Genomic DNA, 16,203 nt, shown 5'->3' with positions numbered 1-16,203 from the left:
AGGATGCAGAGACCCTTTCTTTAGTGGCTCAAGCTTCGAATTGATCACGATGGCAAGGGACCAGAATATATGCTTGTGTTGAGGCCTTATCTTGGTGGCTTGGCGGCTCATCCGGGTTGAGACCTAGTCTTTGTGACTTGGTGGTTCAATAGCTGTAACCGGGTGCCAACCAGGAGCATATTCTTAGTGGATCTCCAACATAGACTAGGGATAGCATTTTTGTCATTGATACCACATGAAAAAAATTTGTGTCAAGTTTGCTTTCTCTACCTTATTTATATTTCTGTATTTACTTACTTGCAATTTACCTTCTTAGATAGGTTGCAAGCGCTTTGAACAATAGAGTAGACACACTAAATAAATCTAGATCAAATTTAGATAGAAATTGAGATAGTTTTATCTTGTGAAGTCTTTAGGGACGACTAGTTTCTAAGTGTCCTAATTCACCCCCCTCTTATGACGTCATCGATTCTCACAATTGGTATCAGAGTCGGATCTCACACCTTTCATAAGGACACGCCATTCAAGTAGCATTTGAGACCCCGTCTCATTTTGATCGGTTAGGCTTCACCGCCTAGTGAGTTGTGACATCCAGGGTTGGGATGAATACCTATAGTGTTTCACTTTTCGATGGCAAAAATTTTCTGCATTGGAAAATTCTAATGTTTTGTTATTTGCAAGCTAAAGGTCTAGATGTTTGGAGGGTCACCGAGGAAGGGATGTGACCTCGCATCATCAACAAGTAGAGACAATTAGATGCATTGGTGAAGATTATCATTTTATCATCTTTAAATATTGATGCATTTAATCATGTTTATTCTCTCACTAATGCACATAATATTTGGACTAACCTCATTGAAATACATGAAGGCACAAAGGATGTGCGCAATGAGAAATATCATGTGCTTGTTACTAAGCTCAATGATATCAAGCAACTACCCTATGAAAGTGCTAAAGACATGTACTCACATTTGAATATTCTTGTCAATAAGATCAATAGGTTAGGTTTAACGCCAATTGAAGATGATCAAGTAGTGAGAAGAATACTTCAAGATCTTCTTTCAAAGTATAAGTTAATAGTATCCATAATTTACGATAACATTGATATCAAGAAGATGACTCTAGGTCAAGTGCTCAGTAAGATCACCGCCTATAAGATGACAATGAACATGGAAGTGCAAGCTTTCACCTCATCCAACACCAAAAATCTTGCCCTCGTAAGCAAGCAAGCTCAATACTCACACATGAATGCGAAGATGAGGAGACAAGAGCAAGAGTCAAGCTCAAGTGAAGATGATGGTGATCAAGATAAAAAGAGCAATGAAGAGGATGATCAAAGAACATCAAGTGACAATGAAATTGATCCCAAGATGGCCAAGATCTTCTCAAAGATAGAGAATAATATGAAGAGGATTAATGCCAAGATTGATCATCCTATCTCTATTGAAGATTTGGTCAACACAATTGATCATATCAAGAAGGAGAAGTAGAACAAGAACAAGAGGGAAACAAGGGGAAGAGCTAAGGCATTCGCAAGCTTAGGAAGATGGGTGAGCGATGATGAAGATTCAAACTCAAGTGATGAAAGCTTCACCATCCTCCCCTCTAAGAAGAGCTCTTCCTTAAAGTCATTATCACACAAGTCGACACGCAAGCCATCTCACAAGTGTCTTATGGTCAAAGGTATGAATAGCGATGCAAGTGATGATGAATCTGATGAGGATTCTTCTTCCAATGATGAACTTCTTCATTTGATCAATGGGCAACAAATGGCCATTAAGAAACAACCAAAAGAGCTTAAGAAATTCAATACACTTAATAACATTCATGCTACCTTTGTTTCTAATTATAAACAATTATTGAGCAAATTCAATTTGCTAAACAAGGAGCATGATAAGCTTAAAGCTAAATTTGAGTGCATTGAATCTCAAACTAAGGTCACTTTGGAGCAATCTACCTCACTATCTATGTTCAATTGTAAGGTAGATGCTTCTACTTCTTGCAATGATTTAATTAATATATCATGTTCACCACTTTACAATGAGAAATGCATTAAGAATGTTTCTGTAGAACCATCTAATGACCTCATTGCACAAGAAAATGATAAGCTTATGCAAGGAGTCAAAAAGCTCAAGGACTTGGCAAGATTAAAAGCCAAGAACCATATCTAACCTCCTTAAGATAATCATGCTACTATGGTGAAGAAGCTTACGGATGCGTCAACCGTGATATGCTTCAAATGCCATCAAGATGACCATAAGTCCTTCCAATGCAAGCAAGCCAAGGAGGAGGCCAAGTAGAAGAAGAAGATGACGAGCCTCTCCAACAAAACCTCCAACATCTACACCAAGCCCAACTACAATATTAAGACCAAGAGTAACCAATACAAGCTTAAGAAGAAGGAAAATGGCAAGGTGGTTGCACAGATGGTTGGAAGAAATGATTGGAGGTAGAACCAACCAATTTGGGTGCCAAGAAAGTCATCACCAATATGAAGAGTTCCCAATCAATTTGGGTTCCAAATAAGACTTGAAGCCCGAAGCGGCCATAGGGATTCAGAGGCTTGGCTTACAAAATAAAGTGAATATTCAAGTAAAGAAGCTAAGTATACAAGATGGACGCATTGATGAAGATAATGATTATCACATACCCAAATCCTCATCCATAGGTAAAAGAGGTAAGTGTAGCTAGATTATTATTCATGCATTTTGTTTTGCTTTTAGCTCATTTACCTTGTCTAGGATTGCATATGCTTATTTCAATTTATTGCAATGCCTAGTGTAGGTTTTTATACAGTAGGTTGCTTGTGTTTATTTCTAACTATGAGCAACCTACATGGTTTATCAGTTATAGGTCTCTTACATGGCACTAGTTTTACATTTAGTATCTTTTATGTGCTATGATCTAATCTATAGGATAAATCTCCATTGTTATCGATAACAAATTCATATGCCTCACAAGTATTCAACATTTATATGCACATATTTAATGCGAGTATATCATATAGGTTGTGATTTTGAGACTAATATGCGTTGCAAGTTATATCTTTTATAATTTCATAGAGCAATCTACAAGTTTCCGGGGTATGCAATGCTTAAATGATTCAATTGGTATCATTGTCAAATCATTTTATTCATTTAAAAGCTACCTCATGCATAATATAGTTTAAACTTCTTATCTTAATATATTATCTAGTTGTGCATATGTTTCTTTATTACCATATGTATGAACAAATATAGGAGGAGTTTAGACTATATTATGCGAGTTTCATGAATTGTGATCTATTTCTTTTCATTTCAATTGGTATCATTTTTATTGGATCACGATTTGTGAAGCTCCCTCCCATATACTCTAACATTTTTCCCTTAAGTTCAACATATGCTTATAGTCTTCTTAGGAGATTGTTGATAAAGGGGGAGAATTTTAATGACCAAAGCAAGATGAACAATGTGAGGGACATTATAGCAACAAAAAAGATGTATAGGAATGTCGAAATTGACAAAGGGAGAGAAGGAGAATATACTAGAAACAACATAAGGCGTCTAGATTGACAAAAGAGAAGCTTTTGCATAGGTAGATCAAGGTAGATAGTGGCATTATAGAAAGGAGGAGCCACAACAAAGGGGGACTATGTGGTAAGAACATGTATTAAAGCAATGTGGTAAGATTTTGTGCTCTTTTATGATCTTATGAATTGGTATCATTTATCGTTTGCCACTTGCTTTGGTTGTGTTATCATCAATCACCAAAAATGGGGAGATTGTAGTGAAAATAGTCATATTAGTCCATGATTGTGATTTTGGTGATTAATGATAACATGTCAATGAGACTAATATGTTTACCAAGAATATATGTTAGTAGGTCTCATGAATGCAATATATGAAGAAGTCACCGCAGCTAGGACAAAGTTTGATTGAATTGGAGAAGTCCCAGGAGATTTGTTCTCACCGGATGGTCCGGTGTACTGAAGGCTATAATCATCAGAGTATTCTCAGCAAAGGAGAAATAAGGCACCATATAGTCTGATGTTAAGACCCATGTACTCACCGGAGTGTTTCTGCTCAAAAGGCAAAATGGAACAACCCACCAGATGATATGTGATCAGTAGAAGATATATATCGGAGTAATTCTTACAGAGAGGGTCGCAAATACTAAAGAGCAGTGATTAGTTGACCGAATGTTACAATGTTTGGCTTGTGCACACCGAATAATCTCACCGGAGCATTCCTACCAAAGAGGGTGTAGCTATTGAAGAAGAAGGATGAAGTTACCGGACAGTTTGTTGATCACAGAGATAGTTGCGCTGGAGTATTTCTAGGAAAAAGAAGAGAAAGTTTAAATCACTGGATGGTCCGGTATGAATGGAATAAATACCGGATGAATGCACCGGAGCATTTTACACAGAGAGGCTGCAAATACGCGGTTTGGCTCATGATAACTCACTGGATGGTCCAGTAATGAAGAGATGCACACCGGAGGCTTCACCGGAGCAATTTACATAGGGAAGATACAAATGCTCGGATGGCTCAAGATAACTTACCAGAATGTCCGGTGATGTATTTGAGTATACGCCAGAGAATCCGGTATTCAAAAGAAGTTTGAGTGGAATTCCAACGGCTAATATCCACTGATGCACACACTGGATGATCTGATGCTTGTACTACTGTTGTTACCGGATCATCCGGTGTTTACAATAAAGTTGAGCCATTGAAGCAACTACTAGCGAGTTTGAAGCTATAAATACCCCCTCCACTTAGTTATTTGAAGGTGTGGCATGCTGCTGAAGTCTAGAGAATCTCATATACACTTGAGAAGACATCTAAGCCACTAAAGAGCTTAAAGTGTTCATCCAAGGCAATTTAGCACACCATTAGAGTGATTAGTGTTATTAGACATAGAGAGAAGTGTTGCTAGGTGCTGCAATCTAGAGAGTGGATCAAAGAGTGATCCAACCGTGTACCGAGATATACGTCGGCGCCTTGAAGCCTTTGTGACTCGCCGGTAACTTATTGACCCTCCGACTTGGCGTGGAGCGACGACAAGACATGTGTACGGGGACGCGGAGACCCTTATCTTGATGGCTCAAGCTCTGAAGTGATGACGGCGGTAAAGGACCGGAAGAGATACTTGTGGCAAGACTTTGCCTTGGTGGCTTGACAGCTCATCCGGATTGAGGTCTTGTCTTTGTGATTTGGTAGCTCAATAGCCGTGACCGAATACCGACCAGGAGCATATCCTTGGTAGAGCTCTAATGTGGACTAGATACCATGGGAAAAATCATTGTGTCGAATTTACTCTCTCTATCTTATTTATGTTTCTGTATTTATTTACTTGCAATTTACCTTCTTAGATAGGTTTAAGTGTTTTGATTGGTAGAGTAGACACACTAGATAAACATAAAATATATTTAGATAGAAATTAAGATAAATTTATCTTATAAAGCCTTTAGAGCCGAATTATTTGTAAGTATCATAATTCATCCCTTCTTAAAACGTTATCAATCCTCACAATATGGAATGAGTGTAGCATCACGTTTTAGCACACTTATAAACATAGTTAGTTATTTCAGTAATGTTTTAGACCATAGCTACTAGTTTGGTCAATTTAATCACTGGGGTTTGAGTTGTATGGAGTTCTAGTTTTGGCTTAATGTTTACTTCTTATCTATAAATATTATGTCGTGGAGTTCGTGGGTTTTTACTTGTCCAGGAGAGGCAATGACAGTGGAGACTATCGAAATTTTTAGGAAGTTCTATATTTAATAGTATTTAGATGTTAGATAGTGACCTCTGGTTATGTGAATACCTCAGACGTTACAATTGGTAACATATATACCCGGACAATTTATTTAATCGGCTAATTGTTGTGTCAGAGAGATCATGATAAACGTGGAGAACCAAAACTGCTTTGCGTACATTGTCCTCAAGAGACTGCACTGTCTGCCTGTCACCATTCACCAATGAATTCTACTCAAAGGCAAAACTCCAAATCGAAAAAGGACATGAGGCCCGAGGGCATCTCCAGAGATAGAGCCAACTTGGCAACTTGCTAGCTCTAAGACTGTACACGTCATCTATAGCAAACTTGTATATCACCTCTTCAACAATCTGGCTCTTGACGTGCTACCCAAAGTTATCAGGGGACCCCTAGTCAGCACTTTTATTTAGTAACAATCCTCCATCTCTCTCTTCCCTCATCCGCCGGCCTTTCCCCAGACCCGCCGGCAGCCGGCTCCTTCCTCCCCACCGAGCTCTCTCTCACCGCCCATGCCAGCTTCCCTCTCTCTCACTGCCCATGCCACGTCCGGCTTCGCACCGCCGCATCCAGATCCCTCGCGAGGTCCCTGCCCTCCTTAGATCAGCTCCAGCAGAGACGACAGTGACCACCACATCACTGTGCCAATCCGGATGCCGTCTCTACTGCTCTGTATCATCCTCCAGTAGAGATCGGATCGTGTGCTACAGTGACGTGGATGGTAAGAGTTAGCTGTAAATTTGCGGACGGCAAAGTTAGCCGTATCACTATTTATAGAAGATGACTGTGAATTTAAAAGGAAGAGAAGAGTAATAAAAGATAGAAAGTATGATGGCTGCTTAAGATAAAAAATATAGAAAGTACTATAATAATGTTAAAAAGATGCTATAATAATATTATAAAAATAAAATTTTAAAATATATATTGAAAATAGCATTATCACACCGGCCTCTTCCAGACCCGCATCCATCAGCTTTTTCGATAGAGAGAGGAGAGAAAGAAATAGGCGAGGCCCGCGTGGGTGCTTAGAGGCTTAGAACTAAGGCCCCGTTTGGTTGCAAGAAATATTTCAGATTCTCTGTTGATTCTCTAGAATTTCTACCAAACGCACCAAAACGTGAAACGTTTCACCTTAAATCACCTGAAACGTTTCTTATTTTTAACACTACAAGGAGAGTCATCCAAAATGCTGTTTCACCCATTTCGAGAATCACTCAGGTCATTTTTCTTCAAGAATCCGAATCCAGAATTCCTGCCAAACATTTTCAAAAAATTAAGAGTGATTTACCAGAGAAACGTTTTCAGAAAGAATCTGAAACTGAAACGTTTCTAGAAGAATTTAAAGCCCTGCTAAACGAGCCCTAACTCTCGATAAAGAGCTAGCATTCAAGATTCCCACCCTTTTTTTCCCTCCACGTCTGCAGGAATCTGACTCAGCTAGCTATATCGACCATTGATGGAGTGCCCTAAGCGATTAGCATGCAAGTGTGCTTGGTGCAAGAGGCAGACAGGCAGTGGCGGGCACACTTGAGGGCATGAATGTACATATGTACACTAAATTATTGTATAAAACGTTGACTATGTATTGTATGTAATAGTTATATATATTAGTAGTTGTTAAAAATTTATAATTACATATTTATTCTAACTTAACAGATTATTTATATTTTTTTAAGCCTTTTATCACTACCGTACTCCATCTCTAAACCTAATTAGCTTTCTTGAGAGTGAAAATAGATCAGATTCAGACGCATAATGCTTTTACTATATTCGCATCCATTTCTTTTTGTTAAATTTATAGTAGAAGTAGATATTTGATACAGATTGTTTCAAAGTCAAACAGAGTGAAATCGGACAAAAAATAGACTAAAATAGTCAGATATTACACGCACATATGGTCGTGCAAGCAACAAATAACGTGATAACAATCATGCCCATTAGTGTTAGGGCCATGTGGGTTTGGTCTGCATTCTAAAGTTATCCATCATCTTCACTAGAATAAGCTTTCGTGAGTATACAGATTCATATGTATAGCTAAAATCTTATTCAGACTATTGTCACCCGTCATAAATGTTTTTTTTCAGGAAGCGATGATGCGCTAAAGGAGTAAAAAAATTAGGTAAGTAGATATAAAACAAGATATGTATATCACATAGTTCGTTACAAGAAAAAGAAACCGAGAGTTATTTCTATTTCTTCCACGCAAGCAAGAGACATTCACATTAGCATATAGAAATACTACAGATTTTATTAAATAAGCATAATATAGCAGGTAATAGCTAAAAGCATAATTCAAAATGTTACATTGTATAGATAGATAGAATCTATACTCTATTTCATAGATAGTAGTTAGTATTGGTCTAAGTCATAGGCAATGTGTCCAGTAAAATACGGATATTCCGATCTAAAAATTGGATAATATGTATTAATCAGATTTTTGCAATACTATATTCATATCCATATAAAACTATCAGTAATATTCGTATCTGTATCTGTACGGATATCTTAAAAAAGTTTACTATACCTGTATTTGTATCCGCACGGATCAAATAAAAAACTATCTGTTCCGCTTTACTTCCGGTGACCCAAATGTGCAAGTACCTTGTAATCGAGCAAATTGTTTTAGCAATATCCATCCATTATTAAAATGTTGAACCCGCCACTGCAAACGGTACATGCATGGACCCAAGCATCAGTCTACGTCTATGAACATTCCGTATGCTAGGTGCCCACCAAGTAGCGATCGTACTGTGCACCCAACAGTGCCTGAAAATCGCGGTGAATCCTCTCAGCCACTACTAACTACCAGTCTCTCTACTCTACGCACATATGTGGTTCATTGCCATATCGATCCACACATCTGCGGCTTCAGAGATGAGCAGCTGTGCCCGGTGGCCGGTGGTCACTGTCGTCCCGGACAATATCCCCTAGTTTACCCTCCTCCATTATTGATGTGCGGATGCTGCTTCCATTATTTCGAAGCCTCTGATCTGATTCTCTCTTTGCTTTTGCCTTTCTTGGCTGGAGCTCTACCTCTGCCTTATCCTTGATCTCCCTGCTGGCTGCAGTAGCACACTAGCACATGCACGTCTTATCTTAGCTAGTTTGTTAGTAGGCAACTGCGGAAAGATAGCTTTGATGCGCCGCGGCGCGCAATGAAGAGCACGAGCAGAAGCAGCGCCGGCGGCCCCGGCTCCGGCTCCGGCTCCGGCGATGGCTCCAGTTCCTTTAACCTCAGGAACCTGTCCAAGGTTATCCTGCCTCCCCTCGGCGTGCCGGCCGGCCACAGCCAGTGCCATGGCGGCTCCGACAAGTGGGTCATCTCGCCGCTCGACTCCAGATACAGGTGAGTAGGTGACGAACTGACGGTCTGCCATGAACCCATGATTAAGCTCATAGTGATCTTTGCATGTTACATGACATCTGAACTTGACATGCATATGTGATGGCTGTTCCATCGATCAGGTGCTGGGAGACGTTCATGGTGATCCTGGTGGCGTACTCGGCATGGGTGTACCCGTTCGAGGTGGCCTTCATGGACGCCTCCCCCAAGGGTGGCCTGGAGGTGGCCGACATCGTGGTCGACCTCTTCTTCGCCGTCGACATCGTGCTCACCTTCTTCCTCGCCTACATCGACCCCAGGACCCAGCTCCTCGTCCGCAACAGGAAGAAGATAACCATCAGGTGCGCACACAACGCGGCACCGCGGGCTTACGTTTCATCATCTCACTTTACGTCGCAGATGTTATTTTGGTCGCATCGCAATGGTTTAAAAGTCGTGTGGTATAGCTAAATATGAAACTAGACTCTTGTAATGACCAGAGCGACGTTGTGAATCTTGCTCTTGCACCGTCTCTCTCGGTGCAAGTTTTCTCCATCTCCTTTCTTCCATCTCGTCTTTGCATGCATCCGGCCGGCAGAAAATGGCAAGGTTAGTTCCGGGTGTTAGATCACTAGATGTTAGTTCAGCTGCCGAAGAATTCCATTCTGGTCATTCACTGCCTGATGGGGATATAAGCAATGGCCAAGTCATGGGTGACGATGTCAATGTTACCCATAAGACCATAATTGTCACATCATCAAGTCTCTATGAGAAATCCTGTGGTCAAATTGTTCGTCGTGACAAATGCGATGGAAGTTTCACGAAATATGAATACCTTTACTTGGCCACACTTTAGTTAAGAAACCAAACTAAAATAGTAATAGTACTACAAAGAAGGTCATATGAAACTTAGACCATCTCTAGCAGAGGTAGCAGTACTGTTGCACACTGTAGCTGTACTGTTCACAAAGACTGACAGCGGGTCCGAAGAGAGAAAAAGAGGAGTAGAAAGTAGAATATAGGTAGCTGCTGAAGATAAAAAAATAAGGGATGCTGTAATAGTGATATGAGATACTGTAATAGTATTTTTAAGAATGAAAATTTAAAATAATTTCTGGAGATAGCCTTACGCTGTAAAGGACGGGACACAGACCAAACTGCATTATTGATTGTCAGCTTACAGTCATGCATATTAGTAGGGACCTACACCGTACACATCGTGACTGGTGAAGTTCTGGTGCAAAACGCTATTAGCACACAGAAATTGTGGGTTCTAGGACAGGCCAAATGGACCACATAGTCACCAAATTGTGGTAGGTGGCTTTTGTTACTTTATTTGGATATGATGGATTCGGTATTCTAGAATCTAGATGTAACATTCCTATCTAAAAAATGATCACGTTAATAACGTGATTATCATCTCTACAATATTTTATTATAATAACTTTTGATTAAAAATTACTCTCTTTAGGTTTTTTATGAGTTTAGTGTCATTTAGTTATAAAACGTAAAATTAGAAGAAGAGATAAAAAAAATATGTTAGAGAAAGAGAAAATTATTTATACTCCAAACTTATGACTTGAATCGTATATATGTATTGGTTTGATTCGTATATATTTTGATCAACTTTAAAAATCGCACGTCAGGTGTAGGCAGTCTAATCAAAATCAGAATAAGTTTAGCCTTGCTTACATGTTGTGCCTTGCTTGTTGCTGGCTTGATGCGATGATATTGAGCTACACGATTGTTCTTAATCTATTATCTTAATAAGAAATTTATTTTTTTATTTTTTATTATAAATTTTAGGTATTGATTAATTGTATTTTACATGATCTCTTTATTTAGGTATTTGATTTTTATAATAATTTGATTTTTGACTATATTTAATATGGATCCTTATTTTTTCTATTATAACCCCAATTTTCATTATTTTATTTTATTTGGACTCTTTATTTAGATATTTTGCTTCCCAAACCGTATGAAAACCGAACTACTAATTTTCTATATTTTTAATTCTAAATTTAGATATTTACTAATTGTATTTACATTAGTTTTTTATTTAATTTAGACTATTATATGTTCATAATAATGAGTGATGTAGATCATTTTTTCGATTAGCGTAATAATTTTGTGACCTTAAGAATGAACGTGGTGGTTCATTTTAATATTTAAATAATAATATAATAGATACAAACAAAAAGAAGGATTTAAGTTGCCACGTCCAGAAATATGTGTTAATCTTAGGTTAAATCATTCACAGGGTTTGAGAAAAGGCAAAAAAGAAAAGAAAAGAAAACGCAGAGCCTAGCTAGGCTTAGCTTATTAGGCCATGGTCCATGGTAGTGGCGGACTCAGAGGGTAGTTCAGGTGGGTCTAGGACTATCTTAGGATCTGATCTAAGTTTGATTCAGTATGTGATCTAGCTATAGTTCATCTTAAAAAAAAAAGAAAAGCCTAATCGGATACCTACCCAACGCTGGATCCGCCACTGGTCCATGGCCTATGGGTCTTCGCCCAGAGCGCGCTGAGCCCACGATGGACCGGGTCTTGAGCCCTTGATTGAATGTTGATCCATGAATAAGCAATTGACGCTGCAAACTTCTACTGTGCGCTGCGCGCGTAGGTACCTGTCGACGTTCTTCATCATGGACGTCGCGTCGACGATCCCGTTCCAGGGCCTGGCCTACCTCATCACCGGCGAGGTCAGGGAGGGCGTCGCGTACAGCCTGCTCGGCGTCCTCCGGCTCTGGCGTCTCCGCAAGGTCAAGCAGTTCTTCACCAGGCTCGAGAAGGACATCAGGTTCAGCTACTTCTGGATCCGCTGCGCGCGCCTCGTCGCGGTACGTCAAGTGTGCTGGTCTGCATGCATGCGCACGTTTTCTTCTGAAATTTGAAGGCGTCTTTCTTCTCGGTTCAGGTGACTCTGTTCCTGGTGCACTGTGCCGGGTGCCTGTACTACCTCATCGCGGACCGGTACCCGCACCGGGAGAAGACGTGGATCGGCGCGGTGATCCCCAACTTCCGGCAGGCGAGCCTGCGGATCCGCTACATCTCCTCCATCTACTGGTCCATCACCACCATGACCACCGTCGGGTACGGCGACCTGCACGCCGAGAACACCGTCGAGATGATCTTCAACATCTTCTACATGCTCTTCAACCTCGGCCTCACCGCCTACCTCATCGGCAACATGACCAACCTCGTCGTCGAGGGCACCCGCCGCACCATGGAGTTCGTAAGCACTATCTGCTTGTGCCTTCACGACTTCGCGTCGCGCTAGCAGGATTAGATCTCTTGCAAATTGAATGACACCATTGGCATATGCAGAGGAACAGCATCAGGGCTGCGTCGAGCTTCGTGGGCCGGAACCACCTGCCGCCGCGGCTGAAGCAACAGATACTGGCTTACATGTGCCTCAAGTTCAGGGCGGAGAGCCTGAACCAGCAGCAGCTCATGGACCAGCTGCCCAAGTCCATCTGCAAGAGCATCTGCGAGCACCTCTTCCTCCCGGTCATCAAGGACGTCTACCTCTTCAAGGGGGTCTCAAGAGAAGTACTCCTATGCCTGGTAATCACGTCGTATTAATTAATTCATCTGTTCAATTCAACAACCTGCTGGAGTACGTAATTCTTGCCATTAGTACCAGTGACTCAAATTTCAGTGTACGCGCGCGCATGCAGGTTACAAAGATGAAGCCGGAGTACATTCCGCCGAGGGAGGACGTGATCATGCAGAATGAGGCACCGGACGACGTGTACGTCGTCGTCTCAGGCGAGGTGGATGTCATATTCTTTGACGGGAACAGCGAGAAGGTGATGGCAACGCTGGGGACGCGGGACATCTTCGGCGAGGTGAGCGCGCTGAGCGACAGGGCCCAGAGCTTCACGTTCCGGACGAGGACGCTGAGCCAGCTGCTGCGTCTGAAGCAGGCCACGCTCAAGGAGGCCATGCAGAGTAGGCCCGAGGACAGCGTCGTCGTCATCCGGAACTTTGTCAAGGTGACTGGCTCATGGCCTCACAGCTCTCTGATGTACAAACTGCACCGTGATGTGTGCTGGAGACGATTGAAACCTTGTTTGGATTGGTGTCGCTTGCAGCATCAGGTTGAGATGCATGGCATGAAGGTCGAGGACCTGCTGGGAGAGAGTACCGGGGACGGGGAGCACGACGACGGCAATCTGATGACGGTCGCCGCGATGGGGAACAGAGGCTTCCTCGAGGACCTCCTCAGGGCAGGGAGGGACCCTGACGTCGGTGACGCCAAGGGTAGAACTGCGTTGGTAAGTGAACACACATAATTCAAGTCATCACAGCATTTGCATGCACAACCATTTTTTTTTTCCTACTGATCATTTGGAGTCTGTTCTTGCCAATGCCACCCACAGCACATCGCAGCATCGAAGGGATACGAGGACTGCGTGCTGGTGCTGCTCAAGCACGCGTGCAACGTAAACATCAAAGATGCGCAGGGAAACACGGCGCTGTGGCACGCCATCGCGGCGAGGCACCACAAGATCTTCAACATCCTGTACCACTTCGCGCGCGTGTCCAACCCGCACGCCGGCGGCGACGTCCTCTGCCTCGCCGCGCGCCGCAACGACCTCGACACGCTCCGGGAGCTCCTGAAGCACGGCGTTGACGTCGACTCGGAGGACCATGACGGCGCCACCGCCCTGCGCGTCGCGCTGTCCGAGGGCCACGCCGACGCGGCCAGGTTCCTGATCATGAACGGAGCCAACGTGGACAGGGTGAACCTCGACGACGGCTCCGGCGCTGCGCGGTCGACGGTGTCGCCGGCCGAGCTGCGCGAGCTCCTGCAGAAGCGGGAGGTCGGCCACCCGATAACCATCCTTGACGCGCCGGCGGTGGTCCTGGACGGCGGCTCGTCGGGGAACGATCGTCAAGGTATGTTCCTGAGCGCAAGATCGGACAACGTGCGTTGGCCTCGCGTCAGCATATACAAGGGTCATCCCTTTGTCAGAAACCACAGCTCAGAAGCCGGTAAGCTGATCAATCTGCCCGGCACGATGCAAGAATTCAAAGCCATCATCGGTAGGCGCAAAAATCACAATTCATTTTGGTTGCGATGGCAACGTAGCTGTGCAAACTGAACATGTCCTTATGCTTACTCTCTTTTTTTCAGGAGAGAAACTGAAAGTTGATGCAGAGAACGCTCTTATCATGAACGATGGAGCTGCGGAAATCGACTCGATCGACGTGATCCGGGACAACGACAAGCTGTTTGTAGTCACTGAAGATCATCTGAGGAGATTGGCAACAATGGACTCGATGGCTGCATCATAGCATACGTAGATTCAGGCGTTCAGTAGTACGTGTTATGGTAGTTGTGTAGCTAAGAGTTAGTTGAATAAGCGAGTTCTCTCTATGCATGCCACCGTCTCAGGGAACCTGAGAAGTGTCGTTCGCGTGATTTGTGATGTTTCATTGATACTTTGAAACTAGAGACAGAGTGCATGGGTATATTGGTTCAAACCGCATTTGGAAATCGGCCTCAAATAGATTTTGCTGATTGTATGTATCATAAAACAAAGTTAAAAATCAAACAAAATGTGACAAAATATTTAGATTCATTTGGTATTGTGGTGGCTTTTGAAAAGATTTCCCTATCGTATTTTGAAACTTTGAAATCGGATTTTCCTTTTGATTTTTCAAATTTATTCCTTTAGTAATTGTATTAGACGTGGAGTCTTTACGTAACAATACTTTGAGGGGAATCATTACTTTTCAGAATTTTTTAATTCAATTTATTAGCACAGTGTCAAAATAATTCTTTATTGGTCCAAAATTTGAAATATAAGCATATGCTTGTGTAGTGATTAACTGGCAGAGTTATATTAGATTTTAGACATGGAGTCTTTTTCTACAATTTTGCTAGAATTGTACATCTGACCCAACCATATAATGATAGCTATTTCTTTTTGGACTATGTGACAATTTAGCTATTTTATTTTTGGAGTAGTCACCTTAGGAAAAAAAAAGTCAGAGATGGTAATATGAAACTCACAACTTGATTACCAAACTAGCTCCACAAAATACAAAAATTCAAACAAGATAAACTGAAATGAAGCATAACTAGGGATGCAAGTGAATACTTAATGGGTAGTTCTGTGTCACTATTTAGTTTATTTTTTTCTTAATTTAATTAGGTAGAAGTAAATCTTTAGTTCATTCTTTTAGTTTTGGACAGATCTAATGATCTAGAAAATATAAAGCTTGTATTTTTAGATCATCTTCAATAGATACTCTAAAAATTCATTTCCTATAATATTATTATAGCATTCTATAATACTATTACAATACTATCTATTTTGTCTATATCTAACCGCTACTCTATTTCCTACATTTTATTATTCTTCTCCTCCCTTCGAGCTCAGAGTCATCCTCTGTAAACAGTGTTGCCACATCTTCATCCCCTCCGCAAATATGTTATTCCTCTCTCCTCCCTTATGAGTCTGCTGGATGCCAAATGCGGAGCGAGAGGGAGCGGCATTTGCATTGTAGCACTGGAGATGGTCTTAAGCATAGCACAAAAGAGCCGAGAGAGTCCTGACTCATGAACATAGTAATCAGGCGCTTCCATGTGTTTCGAACATTTGCACCTTGTGACTTCCAGTAGAGCAGAAACTGTCATTTGGTAAGACTCTCTGGTGAATTGCCCGTAAGAGAAAAAGAGATTTACTGCTGAATTATCATTTTCAGCGTAGAAAAGCACAAACATGTGAAGCCAAGATCCTTCACCACCGCCCCAGTTTCACGCTGCAATTCGTACTGCGTCGACCATTGCTGCAGAAAGAGCTGACTAGAGATCATTACTACGGCAAGTACGATCTGGCATTTCAGGCACGGTTCACCACGCGCGCACTGAACCGACAGTCCGACCGACGCAGATGTGTAAATTAAAATTTTAATGAATTTTGTGAATTTCGTAAATTTTAGAGAGAAATAAAATATCTAATTCTAGAATTTTAAATAACTAAATTTTCAATAAATTTTCAAATTTTGATCTTTTCGTCGGTGAAAAAAAAAGTAAAACGAAATTGAATTATTTACTTCTAGTACAACTAGAGCCACATGTGTGTGCCGTGTTTAATCCTAGCAATGTCTGA

The 16,203-nt window shown here is 41.6% G+C and overlaps 1 protein-coding gene across 1 annotated transcript; it reads left to right on the top strand.

Moving 5' to 3' along the window:
* The first annotated feature begins 8,592 nt into the window (after positions 1-8,592).
* On the top strand, positions 8,593-14,582 carry LOC133884845 (potassium channel AKT2-like). Its single transcript, XM_062324419.1, has 9 exons — positions 8,593-9,100; positions 9,220-9,438; positions 11,700-11,916; positions 11,994-12,311; positions 12,404-12,643; positions 12,757-13,074; positions 13,174-13,356; positions 13,462-14,128; positions 14,220-14,582. The coding sequence occupies exons 1-9, from the start codon at positions 8,910-8,912 to the stop codon at positions 14,378-14,380; spliced, it is 2,514 nt and encodes an 837-aa protein (XP_062180403.1). The 5' UTR covers positions 8,593-8,909; the 3' UTR covers positions 14,381-14,582.
* Positions 14,583-16,203: the final 1,621 nt, after the last annotated feature.

The sequence above is a fragment of the Phragmites australis genome, chromosome 11 (genome assembly GCF_958298935.1).
Source record: "Phragmites australis chromosome 11, lpPhrAust1.1, whole genome shotgun sequence".
NCBI lineage: Eukaryota > Viridiplantae > Streptophyta > Magnoliopsida > Poales > Poaceae > Phragmites > Phragmites australis.
This window is presented reverse-complemented; position numbering and strand designations above follow the sequence as displayed.

What these genes read in the sequence shown, in the direction of transcription:
- LOC133884845 (XM_062324419.1), top strand. Translation starts at nt 8,910, where the DNA reads ATGAAGAGCACGAGCAGAAGCAGCGCCGGCGGCCCCGGCTCCGGCTCC. An exon ending in AGGAAGAAGATAACCATCAG is followed by an intron (nt 9,439 to 11,699) that starts GTGCGCACACAA and finishes CTGCGCGCGTAG; the next exon opens with GTACCTGTCGACGTTCTTCA. An exon ending in GCTGCGCGCGCCTCGTCGCG is followed by an intron (nt 11,917 to 11,993) that starts GTACGTCAAGTG and finishes TTCTCGGTTCAG; the next exon opens with GTGACTCTGTTCCTGGTGCA.